At 45.6% G+C, this 15,152-nt stretch overlaps 1 protein-coding gene across 4 annotated transcripts in view; it reads left to right on the forward strand.

Annotated features, from left to right (window-relative positions):
- Nucleotides 1-15,152, forward strand: part of Nphp1 (nephrocystin 1) — a 49,708-nt gene that overhangs the window by 24,099 nt on the left and 10,457 nt on the right. For 2 of the 4 annotated variants that reach the window (XM_021183840.2, XM_021183849.3), the window contains exons 10-16: nt 571-668; nt 2,680-2,808; nt 5,301-5,375; nt 6,866-6,976; nt 8,747-8,829; nt 10,357-10,433; nt 12,365-12,464. In XM_021183840.2, the coding sequence (XP_021039499.1) occupies nt 571-668; nt 2,680-2,808; nt 5,301-5,375; nt 6,866-6,976; nt 8,747-8,829; nt 10,357-10,433; nt 12,365-12,464 (673 nt within the window). The remainder of the gene's footprint in view (nt 1-570; nt 669-2,679; nt 2,809-5,300; nt 5,376-6,865; nt 6,977-8,746; nt 8,830-10,356; nt 10,434-12,364; nt 12,465-15,152) is intronic. The other 2 variants (XM_021183845.2, XM_021183855.2) reach the window with 1 other exon arrangement.

Below are 15,152 nucleotides of genomic sequence, written 5' to 3' on the forward strand. Positions count from 1 at the left end.
TATATATATATATATATATATATATATATATATAAGTACACTGTAGTTAGCTTCAGACACACTAGAAGAGGGCATCAGATCCCATTGTAGATGGTTGTGAGCCACCATGTGGTTGCTGGGACTTGAACTCAGGAACTCTGAAAGAGCAGTCAGTGCTCTTAACCACTGAGCCATCTCTCCAGCCAACTCTCTTAAAAAAGCTGCCCTGAGGTGATCTTTTTTTTTTTTTTTTAGAGAGGGTGGTGGCAGGGGGTGGGGTGGGTGGGCGGGTTCCTAGAACTCACTCTGTAGACCAGGCTGGCCTCAAACTCAGAGATCTGCCTGCCCTGCCTCCTGAGTGCTGGGATTAAAGGTGTGTGCTGCTACACCCAGATAAGGTGATCTTTATATCTTTTAAGTTTTGTGCCTTGTTTTAATATATATCTGGTACATCTGTCTCAGGAAGTTAGCTCTTGGTGACTGCATGGCTTTTCAGAAATTTTTTGCTAAGCCTGTCCTGTAACGGTATCAATTTAGGGTTTTGAATTTCAGGTCTCTTTTTGTAAGAAAATAAAAAGAATGTTGTTTCAGCAGGGAACCAGTTTCGAGCAAGTTACTTCTTGCAGCCAGAGCTCACGACATCGCAGCTGGCCTTCAGAGATCTAACATGGGATGCTAAGGCAGGCACGGTACGTGTGGTTACTGTTGCTCAAATGAGAGTCCAGTGTCTCTCCGGTGGCAAGTATGTAAATAGCATGCAAATTGACAAATACATTGCAGAGAACACACTCATTTCTGGAAGATATTTTATAATTTGAAACTTTGCACCTCAACTTTATCTTCCTTTTTTCTGTTGTTTTCTCTCATTATAAAAGAAATAATTCTAACTTTATATATTAACTGTTCTCTCTCTTTTTCTTTCTTTTTTTTTTTTTTTTTGAGACAAGGTCTTACTATGTAACCCCAACTATCCAGCCATTTTTTAAAAAATATTTTATTTTATGTATATGAGTACACTGTACCTGTCTTTAGACACACCAGAAGGGGTCATCAGACCCCATTTCAGATGGTTGTAAGCCACCATGTGGTTACTAGGAGTTAAACTCAGGACCTCTGGAAGAGCAATCAGTGCTCTTAACCACTGAGCCATCTCTCTAGCCCACTGCCATTTTTTCCCTGAAGAAAAATGTGTTTGTGTCTGTGTGTGTGTGCTTTGACTGCATGTATGTCTTTGTATCATGTGTGTGCCTGGTACTTGCAGAAGCCAGAAGAGGGAGTTGAGTCCTCTGGAACTGGGATTACAGACAGTTGTGAGCCACCATGTGGGTGCTAAGAATCTAACTCCAGATTTCTAAAAGATCAGCCAGTGCCTTAACTACTGAACTGTCTCTCTAGTCCTCTATCTTTACCTCAGTTTTTATTATGTAAAAATGGGGTGGTTAATAATAATAGCAGTAATTGTTTCAGCACAGAGCTATCATGGAAATTGAATGATAAAGAACAGCATTGGGCATGTAAGAACTCAATAAATGTTAGTGTTATAGTTTGGTGAAGTGTCCCTATTTTGTGACTTTACTGGGGAGATATTTCAGATCACCCCAGATAGAGAGGGCCATGACAGACCAAAGAAATGATACTGTGGAGTCCACTGTGAACCAGTCCATCAGTGGGGTCACTTACAAGAGCATGGGCAACTTGTGTAGCTGTATCACTGGAAAGCCACCCCTCAGCATGGGTGTTGGCTTAACAAAAGCTCAGCACACACACACACACACACACACACACACACTGGAATTCATAGGCAACTACTCTAGCAGGCCTCCCTGACCCCAGCGGTTGTTTAGGTTTTATAGCCTCCGAGAGCGGTGGTTGCGCTTGAGGTTTCTATTGCTGTGATGAAACACCATGAACAAAAGCTACTCGAGGAGGAGGAGACTCCTCTTCTGACTGCGGCACTTAGGGAACTCGGCACGAACCTGGACACCAATGCCTTGTCCCGGTGCTGCACTGTGGCACCTGTGCATGCCCACACACATCTTACAGAATGGCTCGGAGGTGTATTCTAACCTGTGAGTCTGCGTGTCCTTTTCATTGCAGTTTACAAGTAAGAGAATTGCAATGTTCAAATGTAGTTCTAGGAAAATGACTGATTTTGATTTTAAGTGAAAGTCACCAAAACTATGTTGTGCATATATGCGTGTGTAAAATTCTTGGGTTTTGTATTTTAGTTTATATGTCTTCTTTTTATTCCTTTGCTTGCTTGTTGCTTTCTTTTTCCTAAATAATTATTTATGTAATATATATGAGTACACTGTAGCTGTCTTCAGACCCACCAGAAGAGGGCATCAGATCCCATTACAGATAGTTGTGAGCCACCATGTGGTTGCTGGGAATTGAACTCAGGACCTCTGGAAGAGTAGTTAAGTTAAGTGCTCTTAACCGCTGAGCCCCCTCTCACCAGCCCTTGTTTGCTTGTTTGTTTGTTTGTTTGTTTTAAAAATCAGGGCCTCATGTAGCACAGGCTGGCCTTGAACTTCCAGTCTTTCTGTTTTTACCTCTTAAGTGCTAAGATTTCCAGAGTGGATTGCTACCCCTAGCTGTATTTGCTTGCTTAAGCTGTATTTGTAAAAGATGTTTTAGAAATGGATTTTGTTTTAAATAATAAATAAAAATAATTGTTGTGGTTAATTTTCCTTTCAGATCATGTCGAGACCAAGCCGTGTTTCATTGATTCTGACCCTATGGAGCTGTAAAATGATCCCTCTCCCAGGAACAAGCATACAGGTTCTCAGCAGACACATCCGCCTCTGCCTGTTTGACGGCAGCAAGGTAGGAGTTCAATCCATGAGAGCCGAGTCAGGTTGCCCTAATTATGGTAAAAGTATTCTATTAGTGTCGTGTTCTCTCTCTCTCTCTCTCTGTCTCTGTCTCTCTCTGTCTCTCTCTGTCTCTCTCTGTCTGTCTCTCTCTCTCTCTCTCTCTCTCTCTCGATTCTCTCTCTCCCTCCCTCCATACACACATATCCGTATGCACCCACACCACACATATATAGGAATATAAACAAATAGATGCATCAGTGTAACCACCACCTTAACTAAGAATGCAGAGCAGCATGTTCCTACAAAGCCCCATCTACTCCTCCCGGATGCAGGAGACTGGTTTTCACCCAGTACCAAACAAAAGTTGGAATGATTATTTTTAAACAAATATATCTTTTATGAAAAAATTCTTAGTGCCTGGATGGACATTTGTGGCTTTTACTGCAAATACTGGAAAGACTAAAAACTCAAAATCAGTTGCCCAAGCTACCAACTTACAAACCTGGGCATAGAAAAGTGAGAAAAGCCTGAAAGAATCAAGAAGATGAAATTACAGAAATTAATAAAAGAGGAGGAAAGATAAATGGAGGGAAAACATTAAAAAGTTGTTTTGCTTTTATGTTTGGTTTTTAAGAATCAAATTGAAAGATATATGATAAAACTTATGAAGAAATTGGTTTTTTTGGTTTGGCTTGGTTTGGGGTTTTTTGGGGGGTTTTTTGTTTTTGTTTTTTTTTTCTGTTTGTTTGTTTGGGTCTTTTGAGAGAAGGTTTCTCTGTGTAGCCTTGGCTATCCTGGACTCACTTCGTAGACCAGGCTGGCCTGAACTCACAGAGATCTGTTTGCCTCTGCCTCCCGAGTGCTAGGATTAAAGGTATGCGCTACCATGCTCAGCTGAAGAATTTGTTTCTTAAAGAGAAAAACAAAAACAAGCTGGGCATGGTGGCGCCCGCCTTTAGTCCCAGCACTTGGGAGGCAGAGCCAGGCGGATTTCTGAGTTCAAGGACAGCCTGGTCTACAAAGTGAGTTCCAGGACAGCCAGGGCTATACAGAGAAACCCTGTCTCAAAAAACCAAAACCAAACCAAAACAAACAAACAAGCAAGCAAACAAACAAACAAAAAACACTTTTACCGATATCTGAATAGAAATTGAGACATTAACACAGATCCTTCAGACATTAGTGGGCAAGATGGGCTCTCACAGTCAATTGTATGCCAGCCAATTTTGCAATACTGATGAAAGTGTTTCTTAGAAAACTGTAATGTAATGAAACTGAAGTAAGAATGAGCAATGTCTGTGGAAGAAATGAAAGCGTAGTAAGAAACCTTTCTCTAGGGGACACTCTAGGCCTGCGTGGCTTCACTAATGACTTACTCCCAACATAAAAAGTTTTAGAACCAATCTCATATGAACTTCTTGTATAGAACAGATATGAAGAAAACGCTTCATCTCATGAAGCCAGGAAAACCATGATGCCAAAGTATTCTATAAAAAGAACGAAATTATACGACCATAACCTTCATGGCTGCAGAAACTGAAATTCTAATTCAGTACTCAGGCTGAGCCTGGGTAGATACGACAGACACCATTGCACAGAGAGGGGAGTGTCTGCCGAGAGTTCAGGTGTGTACAGCTACGCAGCTAACATTTAACCCTTGACAAGCAATCACTGTAATCTGTCATATTGACAGCACAAAGAACACGGCTGGATGGACAGAGAGCTCAACAGATGTAGGAAGATGTGGGAAATTTCAAAGCCCAGTCATGATTCCTAAGACATTTTCTACAGAGCAGAGGCAGAGGAGAGCCCTGGTTCTGTAAAGGACATAAGCAGCCCAGTGCCGCGTCACCAGGCCTAGCAGAAAAATGTCAGACATCGTCCCTAAGATCAGGAACAACTCAGAGATCTGAGAAGGAAGGAGGGAAAGGAGATGAGTCACATAGACCACAAACAGCAATCAGAGCTGTTTATCAACTCACAAAACTGGATTGTAGTAGATTTCCCGTTATAGGTGCATCTAGTAGGAATGCGTGTCCCCGTGCTGTTTACTTGAATTTTCCCACAATAAATCTAAGGCTGTCACAACTAAGAAGTGCTGCTGTCAGAACCAAGTAAGGACATGCCACCTGTAGAGATAACCTCCCCACACAGCCCAGTTCTCTGAGCAGTTCAGCAAAGGCTGCAGTGCCAAAGGAAGCAGGGAGCCTGGGGCTTTCGGCTGGATGCTGCATTTTTACGGATTTTTTTCTTGTGGGTAGAGATGGTGCTCAGGGCCTCACGTGTGCTCAACACGGGCTCTGCACTGGACTCCCCACCCTCAGCTGCCTGCTTGGTTTTTCTCTCCCTTCTAATCTTTTGTTCTTCCATTTTCTTTGTCCTGTATACAACACATACACACATAGATGCAGACATTGTTGCTGACTTGGGATTCAGATGTGCAAGGTCTCATTGGCCCCTACAATGTGGTTTCAAATGAAAAAAAAAAAAATCTCCTTTCAGGTCCTGAGTAATATCCATACAGTCCGAGCCGTGTGGCAGCCTAAGAAGCCAAAAACATGGACCTTCTCTCCTCAGGTAAGTCACCTGCTGGGAGCCTTCACCTGTGCGGTAGAAGGGGCACTGGAGGCTTCCAGAGTGTGCTGCATGGGACATGCAGTGTTTAGGGCAAAATGGAAATCTTCATTATTCTTTGCAAGAGTCCCTCAGGTCCCTGACTCACTGAAGCTGTGACCACAGCCTCTAGGTGGATTTCAACTTTAGGAAATGTCCTTTCATGGAGCAGAAAGCAAGAAATAAGATTAGGATTGGGCGTTTTCAAAATGAAATCTTCCAATTGTGCTAATGGCACTTGGTATTTCCCTCAGATAGGAATCAAAGGCGACACCTCAGGGGCTGGCGTGTCACACCCAGATCCCGCTGAGGCTGTGGTGAGGTTAGGGCTTCGAGCCCCTGATCAGTGTCATACAGACGCTAGTGAGTCACGGGAGTCTTCATGTACTTTTGATAGTGTTGTTTGTGGTTTGCTTTTTCCTACCTCCAAGGACTCATGGCTTCATCGTTTGCCTCCCTCCCACAACTAACCCCTTTGTTCCCCTGCACCCTAGAAGCCCTTCAGTTTCCTTCCTCCTACTGTATCAGGTCTTAGCACAAGACAGGTCAGGGAGAGGGCACAGGCTGTGCTGGAGGCTCAGCCACCTCACTTGATGTGACTTGTGTCCTCACTGCCCTGTGGCACAGCTCCTCAAAGCCCGTTGTTCCCTCACCCCTGCCTCTAGGGAGCACTGCTTGTCCTTTGGCTCAGACCTTCACAGTTTGCCCCCTCATCTCTGGCAATGTGCAGCGTTAAAAGTAGGATTTCCTGGTTTCCCAGGATGTGAGGATGAGCTGAGGGGTAATATGGGTGCTTTTCCTGAATGAAGCTGAGCACATCACATGCTCTGGTGATGTGGGAGTGAACATGTGCACGTACATTTGTGAGCAGCAGCAGTATCCACTACTGAAGGCACTGTGGCCTTCAGGCCTTTAGAAATAGTGTAATGTAACAAACAGGATGCGTTTTGTCACAGCTCTGGGGTTGACTGATAGTTCTTTGCTTCTTTGCCTATTCTAAGCAAAAAATAAATAAAAATTAAAAACCAATCAACCAACTAAACAAACAAATCAAGAAGGTTTAAGGTAATTTCCCTGTCAGCAGAAAAGCTAAATGCTTCTGCTTCTAATCATTCACGTGTGAATCTGGTCCATCTACTTTCAAGAACATTTTTTGTTTGTTTATTTTACACTTTTCTATTTTAACATATCATATGCTAAAACTATACATGCAAAAGAAGGGTAGAGGATAGCTTGGAGGTGTCAGTACTCTCCTCTACTTTGTGGGTCCACCCAGGGATCAAACTCAAGTCTTCAGGCCTGGCTGCAAGCCCTTTGCTCACTGAGCCATCTCTGTGGGCCCCGCTCTCCCTCTCTCCCTCTAGTATAGCAAGAGCCCTTTGCTGATGAGGGACACTCCAAGCCCGGCGCGCTCTTCACTTCTGTCAGTAACTTTGGCTTCCTTATCTTTCTAGGTCACTGGCATCTTGCCATGCTTGCTCGATGGTGACTGTTTTATCAGGTCCAATTCTTCAACTCCAGACCTTGGGATATTATTTGAACTTGGAATTTCGTATATTCGCAATGTATGTCAAAACTGAAAGACAAACTGTTCTAATGCATCAGAGGGGAATCGTTAGAACCATCTCTGATTTACAAGCAAAGTGATAGAAGCTATGTTAGCTACACTTGTGGTGTTCTGGTAAAACGCCCTGACAGAAGTGTTTATTCAGGGGAAGAGTGTATTCCGGCTCACAGTTCCAGGGATAAGAACACCATGGCAGGGAAGCACGCCAGGCAGCAGAGGGAGGCGGCAGGCAGGGAACAAATGGGACTGGACTGTAACCTCAAGGCCACCCCAGTGACCCACTTCCTCCAGCAGGGTCCACCCCTAAAGGTTCTGCAACCAAAACCAGCTGGAGACCAGGTATTCAATCAAACACACATGCCTTTAGGGGGAAATCCACACTGAAACCACAAAGAAGGATTTCTGTGATCAGAAATTAACTATAAAGGAACCAGATTGATGCTGACTCTCATTTTTTTAAAATTATTTATATTATGTGAGTACATTATTGCTATCTTCAGACACACCAGAAGAGGGTGTCAGATCCCATCATAGATGGTTGTGAGCCACCATGTGGTTTCTGGGAATTGAACTTAGTACATCTGGAAGAGCAGCCAGTGCTCTTAACCACTGAGCCATCTCTCCAGCCCATGACTCTCTCTTTTTAAAAAAATGTATTTATTTATTTATTTATTTACTTACTTATTTGGTTTTCGAGACAGGGTTTCTCTGTATAGCCCTGGCTGTTCTGGAACTCACTCTGTAGACCAGACTGGCCTTGAACTCAGAAATCCGCCTGCCTCTGCCTCCCAAGTGCTGGGACTAAAGGCATGTACCACCACTACCTTGCTTTTTTTTTCTCTCTTTTTTTTTTAAAAAAAAAAAATACATTTTATTTATGAGTGGGCACAGCATGTAGGTCAGAGAACAGTCTTAGGAGTTGACTCTCTCCTTTCACTGTTTGGTCCCGAGCATCGAGCTCAGGTTGTCAGGTTTGGCAGCAAGCACCTTGACTCTCTGAGCCATCTTTCTGCTCTGGTTCCCATTTGTGTGTGGTAATGCTCAGTGTTAGCTAAGGCAGAAGGGTTTTGTTGGCATTTATAGCATCAATGAACTCCAGTTGCTTTCAAAGAACAAAATCTCTCTTAAAGGCTGGGACTTCCCAGAGGAGGCCACTTAACCCTGTAGGTCACAGTTCTTACTCAGGGACTTGAGACAAAGGCAAGGGAACATCAGAAGTGTGCTTTAATGCTTGTCAGAGAAATAACCCACTGGAGTGCACACTCACCAGAGATTCCCCGTGTCCATACTCTGATCCTGAGAGAGCTGTCATCACAGGAAGATCCCATTACATCTTCAGGATAGATGGGTAGGGCATTGGAGACAGGTGAGCCCCACTGATCCTGGCAACTGGCGTGGGGGCTGAGGAAAGGGATCCTTGAGTTACTGATTCCTCTAGTCCATTCCCCTGTAAAACAAAGCTTCAGAATGCCATGTAGGATCCTGTGATTTGACACTGTTCCCAAACTGTATAGCACTGAAGACCCACCCAGTGGCAACAGTTACCTCAGGGTGGGGTTCTAAGGGACCTTTCAAAGCGACTGTGATAAAGCAGAATTGTCATTTGAAGTACCACTTTTAACACCTGACCTACAAGTAAAATGGAGCTCTGGCAAGCAGCATCTCATTTCTTTGAGGACAGCTAGATGCTTAGAGAGAATGTGAGGACGCAGTGTGTGCTCGTAAGTGGCTAGCTCAAGCACTGTTCCATGTGTTCGTTTTATTTCAGTCAACTGGTGAGAGAGGAGAGTTAAGCTGTGGCTGGGTGTTTCTTAAGCTTTTCGATGCCAGTGGAGTTCCTATTCCAGCAAAGTAAGTGAGCTCACTGTTCCTTACAAGTGAGGGATTTGTAGAAACATCCCTCAGGACTGTCCACCTCAGATGTGTTCTGTTAATAGTTCAAGTTTGGGAAGAGGAATCTCATATCCATCTTAGTGTCTGAGGAAGCCTGGGAAAACAGCTCACATGCTCCCCTAATGAGAAGGAAATGACCCAGAGAATTCTTGTTTTAAAAGGTGTTTGCCTGGGCTGTGTGCTGAGAACGTTCAGTCTGTAGCCCTCATGGATTCACCACACTTCACTGTGCTCAAAATAGAGCCTGGCTCGCTTCAGAGAGCAGATGGTGAGTCTGCTATCCTCCGCCTTCCATAGCAGGCAGGTCACTGCAGTGGCAACAACTGTAAACAAACGGAGGCTGTAAGAGCAGGAGCAGACTGGGCCAATCCCTGTGTTACACACACAAGGGAGAGCAGATTGCCTCCCCGTCTCAAAAGCTAACAAGAAATAGGTAATTTCAGTTTTAAATAGGGGAAAATAAAGACCCAAGTCAAGAGCGTAAGCGTGAACTCCCAGGGGGATACAGAGAGGCAGACAGAGGGGCAGATTGGGGCTGAGATGATTCTGGGTGGGCCCAGCTCCTCCTGGGTGACCAGTTAGGTTCCTTAACATCTCCAGGTCTCAGGTTCCTCTGCCTCTAATCTGGAGATTACTTCCTATCTCAGAGCCTCATGTGAGGATTACTTAGGCAACACCCCCTCACAGCCTTCTTACCACTGGGCAGAGATAAGAGTCCAGGCCACCAGTTATCTGGCATCACCCTAGCAAGGAGGAGAGGACATTAGTTATCATTGTATCATTGTGGACACCCTGATTTCTTATAATTTTTTGAAAAAATTATTTTATACCAAGTATAATATAAATGGTGATATATTGCATGGTAACTCAGGGTTATAGTGTAGTTAGTAGAAGAGATGAGGTGTCCCTCCCCAGAGGTGGAGTGAGAGCTGTTTTTAATTGCCACCGTGTGTGTTGTGTGAAGGAAGTTGCTGATCATCAAAAGCTGGGTGTGCGGATCCAGGGAAACCTCTCTAGGAGTGCAGTGCATGATAAAGAGGCCCGTTAGCTTCTCTCTGCACTTAAGTTACACCTCCACAGAAGAGAGGCACATGGGACCCAGGGGCAACAACTCAGGAGAGCACATAGCTAGCAAGGGATGGGAGGGGCACGGCTGAATAATGACTTCACTGCAAGTAATGACTCAATACATTCGAAAGTTAAAGCTTATTACTTATTGGCACATACCATTAAAGTCAAATCATTTTAGTGACATCAGAATCTTCCTTCTCTCCATGTGGACACCACACTTCCTGCAGTTTGCGCTTAGGAGAGAGTCTGTTGGGTTGCTACCTCATAGAATAGTCTGCATCCTGACTCTCATTTACCCACGAGTTTAGTAAGATGTCCGTGAATAACTTCATGCTGAAAAGCATTCCTGGCAGAGTCTAGTTGACAAATAAATGCCCATGACAAGGACCTGTCACATGTACTGTTCTTTCCTAGAACATATGAACTCTTCTTGAATGGCGGCACTCCTTACGAAAAAGGTGTTGAAGTGGACCCTTCAGTGTCCAGAAGAGGTACAGTCCTTCTGTGTGACCCTCCGTCAGCTGGCTTCTTAATCACCATGACCCTGCTATAAGCAAGCTAAAGGAGGGAGGGTTTATTTGGGTCTGCATTTCCACAGGGTTCAGTCTCTGACCCGTTGGCCCTATTGCTTTGGGTCTCTGTTAGCAAAGAACACCATGGCGAAGCATGTGGTAAAGAAGCCTTCCACCCCTCAGTGGCTGGGGAGCAGCACAGAGGGCACGGGTCCCTGCATCTCCTTCATAGGCACAGCCCAGTGCCTGAATGTGTCCCTGAAGGCCCCATCCCCAAATGGTTCCACCACCTCCATAGTATTCAGGCTGGTGATCGCCTTTAATATATAGGTCTTTTTTAAGACTTATTTTTTTTTTATGTATGTGTTTGTATGCATGTATGTCTCTGAACTGCATTGCATGCTTGGTGCCTGTGGAGGTCAGAAGAGGCCGTCAGATACCCTGGCACTAGAGTTACAGATGGTTGTGAGCTACCATGTGGGTGCTGGGAACTGGACCTGTGTCCTCTGCAAGAGCAGCCAGTGTTCTTATCCATTGGGCCGTGTCTGCAGCACTCCAGGGCCTCGAAGTGGCATGTAGAACCTTATTACCCTCCTTTCCGTAAACGGAAGTGAGCAGTAGAGCAGCGGAGAGCACAGCTGCATCCTAACAAAATACACTTTCCCTTGGAGCCAAATCCTTCATGTGCCATCAGTGCGAATGCTGAGCCACTAAGTGATTATTTTTATTGACACCTCTGAGACTCTAGAATTGTGAAGAATGGGGACCCCACCTCAGCTCCTTTTTGTTGGACACTGTGTTGATGCCTGGCTTGGGGGGGGTGTTCATTGCTGTAGTGAAACATGAAAACTTGGGGTGGGAAGGGTTATTTGATGTACACTTCCACATGGTCTTCCATCATGGAAGGAAGTCAGGGCAGGATTCAAACAGGGCAGGAGTCATGGAGGAGTGTTGCCTACTGGCCTGTTCCTCCTGGCTTGCTCACCCTGCTTTCTTTTAAAACCCAGGACCCCCAGCTCAGGATTGGCACCACCTGCAATGGCCTTGGGCCCCTTCCACATCAATCACTAATTAAGAAAATGGCATTCAGGCTTGCCTGTAGCCTGATCTTGTGGAAGTATTTTCTCAGCTGAGGTTCCTATCTCTCAGATGACTCTAGCTTGTCATAAAAACTGCCAGCAAAATACTTGACAGATAGAAAATGTATAGAATAAGCTCATTCAAAGGATGTAGATTTTTGAATGCAGGCCAAGTTGTTCTCTCTCACCTCCCCCCCAAAAAAAACCCAGAGTGTCCTTAATACCATCCACCCATCCGTGCCCTGGAGAAGCAGTGACCTGGGCAGTAACACAGATATATGGCCCTTCCTCATAGACTGTGAGTCAGCAGACACGGAGCACTCCTCCACTATCCAGGGCAAGGCATGATGCTCCAGATCCACCCCACAGTGCCCCACGGTACCCACAGTGACAGACAGTGCCCCACAGTGACAGTGCTCCACAGTGATAGTGCCCCCATAGTGCCCCACAGTCATAGTGCCCCACAGTGACAGTGCTCCACAGTGTCCCACAACAACAGTGTCCCAACAGTAACAGTGCCCCACAGTGACAGTGGGAGTCTGGCTTTGGAGAACAGACATGGAGTCTAAGAATCTGTTGGTTCCATCTGGAGCCAGGCATGTTTTATCAGCTCCCTTCATACCGCAGAGCATCTGTCACAGTGGCTTGTGAGGCACTTTCTGGAGACGCATTCATATTCATGTCAAGACAGGCTCATAGAAGCTGGGCAGGTGACCACTGCCTTTCGTGCAGTCCAGCTCCACTGGCTGTAGATTCTCATTGAATGGGTGTTTGAATGAACACTGTCCCAAGCACTTAAACTCCGGCTCCACATTCCTGATGTTTTTGTAGCACAGGGCAGTGTTTTCCGTCAGATGATAAGCATGCGCAGGCAGCCTCAACTTCTGGTGAAACTTCGGTCTCTGAACAGGAGGTCCAGGGCCATGCTCAGGTGAGTAGCTGGCCTGGGCTTTTGGGAGAGGCAGGGGACAAGTGGGAAAGGGATGCTTGCTGGACTTCTCGCCTCTGAGCAGCGCAACAGTGATCAAGCTCAGGTTTACTTCCTCCCATTAGCTCACATGGTGGCTGTAAAGCCGGGAGGCCTGGCTCAGTGGTTTACGGCTCTGGCTGCTCTTCCGGAGGACCAGGGCTGGATTCCAGCACCCACGTCAGGCAGCTTACAGCCATCCATAAATCATCTCCAGGGGATCCAATACCATCTTCTAGCCTCTACATGACACACACATCTACACCTATATTTTTAGGTAATGGATGTCACATTAGATAATTTAGATGCTCTTGAATAGGCGAGGCTTACCAGTGTATAATCCTGTGCTCAGGGGTGGCCTTCTTTTCTGTGTCAGGTTTAGGAAGCTCTAGTTCATGTGTAATGAAATTCCCTTTTTTTCAAGCAGTTCAGTCTTGACAAATGTTCATGATGATGGATATAACAGTTCCTGTAGGCAAGATGGAGAACACCTCATTCTCTCTCTTGGTCTCTCTCCTTCCCTCCCTCTCCCTCTCCTTCTCTCCCTCTCTCTTTTAAAAAGTTTTTCCTGTCCTTTTGCAATGAGCACTGCAGCTGCAGCCTCAAGCAGCCACTCATATGTCTTTTTCCTAAACACTTCTACATTTTCCAAACCCTCATGGATGGTGCTGGGTAGACTTGGAGCTGCACTAGAGGCCCGTCCATGCTGTGGGCTTGTTAGTAACTTGGTCCTTTTTGTTCTAGCTGGTGCTATACTTGATGGATAGGCATTGTTGGCTTGTCCATGCCTTGCTTAATGTTTCTAGATCTGGTCAGACAGGAGTAAAGCTGCTGCAGATATTTGCATATAATGCACATGTCTGCATTTCTTATGGGTAAAGTACCTGGGATGGAATTGCTAACTTACAGAGCATTTCGTTAACTTGGTAAGAAGCTCCAGACTGTTGTCCATTGACTGCACCATTTGCCTCGTCACTAGCCAAGCAGGAACGTGTCGGTTCCTCTACATTCTTGACAGCACCGATACTGCCTTGGGGAAGAGGGGTGGACCATTCTAAATTTGAGGGATGTTTACCTCCCGTTATTTTAACTGGAATTTCCTCCGGAAGATTGAATCTACATGTGTGACATCTCAGATCTACCAGCGCCTTACTCAGTGCCCTGTAGTCACTGAAGCACCTCTCTCAGGATCTCAAACTTTAACAGCATCTGCCCTATAAAGCTGAATAGGGTTTAATGAAAGGAAGCCTGTGAAACCACTTAGCTCATATCTATGTGTGACATACACACAAACCTAGGCTCCTCTGGGTATGTGCTGGCAGAGTGATTTTATGCATAGACAAATGTAAATGTGATTCCAGAATTTGCTCAAATGAGCATGTCTGGTAAAATCTGACATTGTCTTTAAATAGGCCTTGAAGGGTTGAGGGATGTGATCATGGGGCACATACAGAATCGGAAGACATATAGGGCAGAGCCTGCTGCAGAGCCCTGTCCTGCCAGGACCTGGCTCACAAGTCACCAAGTGGTAGGGAATAGCTGCCGGCCAGCTGGCTCAGCAGATAAAGGTCCTTGCCGCTAAGCCTGACCATCTCAGTTTGATCCCCAGGGTCCATGTGGTCAAAGGAGAGAACCAACTCCCCCTGCCCCCACACACAAGTGAATAATATAATTTACATTTTTTAATGAAGTAGGGAAGTGAAAGAGGCTTGGTCTGCCCTCGGAGCATGGCTGTTTTCAGTCCAGGTTGTGCTGAAGTGTGGGGTATACTTTACAGTTCAGTCAGTCAGCAGCCATTAATAATGTGCTCATGGACACTATTTACTCTTGGCTTTTTTTTGTCCCTAGATATTCATAAAACATTTAATCTACCCTCCCCCTTTTGGCCAATCTTCCCTTGAAAAATTGTCCTTTTCACGGAGTGGGGAACAAGAGCCTCACAGAGGCAGGCTTTGTAAGAGAAAGCCGGGTCCTGTCCTCATTCTCCTGTTGCTGCGCTGCCCCGCCACTCACCTGTGGCCAGGCCTGCAGGGTTCCCAAGTGGCTGTCAGGAACAGCTCTTAATGCTGCTTTGTTGGCTCAAATACTGTTGCTCAGATATTCTCCACTGCCTCAATATCAAACTGGCCATCTGTCTGAAACTAGAAACACTGCCTTGTATTGTAGGGTCATGGCAAAAGTCCTTAGTCCCTGTCCCCCTGACTTCAGGCACCACCAAGGTATATGTTACATGCAGCTCACAGGAGGCACAGAAATAGGTGTGTGTCATGATTTCCAAGGAGAGATCTTCCTGCTGTGTCCTCTTGTGCTTCTCTGGGACGTCCCTCCCACTGTTCCCAGCCCCTCCTGCCTGTCTGCTATGGTCCTTTTCCTTTAGACCCTGTCTTAGTTAGGGTCTCCATTGCTATAAGGAGACACCATGACCAAGGCAACTCTTATAAGGGCAAACATTTCTCTGGGGCTGGCTTACAGGTTCTAAGGTTCAGTCTGTTATCATGGCAAGACGCATGGCAGCGTGCAGGCAGGCATGGTACTAGAGAAGCTGATAGTTCTACATCTTCCAAAGGCAAACAGGAGATGACTTTCTTCCCAGCAGCTAGGAAGAGGGTCTCAAAGCCCACTCCCACAGTGACACACTTCCTCCAAAAGGCC

Source organism: Mus caroli, unplaced genomic scaffold (assembly GCF_978045245.1).
Source record: "Mus caroli unplaced genomic scaffold, Mus_caroli_1 scaffold_2, whole genome shotgun sequence".
In the NCBI taxonomy this organism is placed as follows: Eukaryota; Metazoa; Chordata; class Mammalia; order Rodentia; family Muridae; genus Mus; species Mus caroli.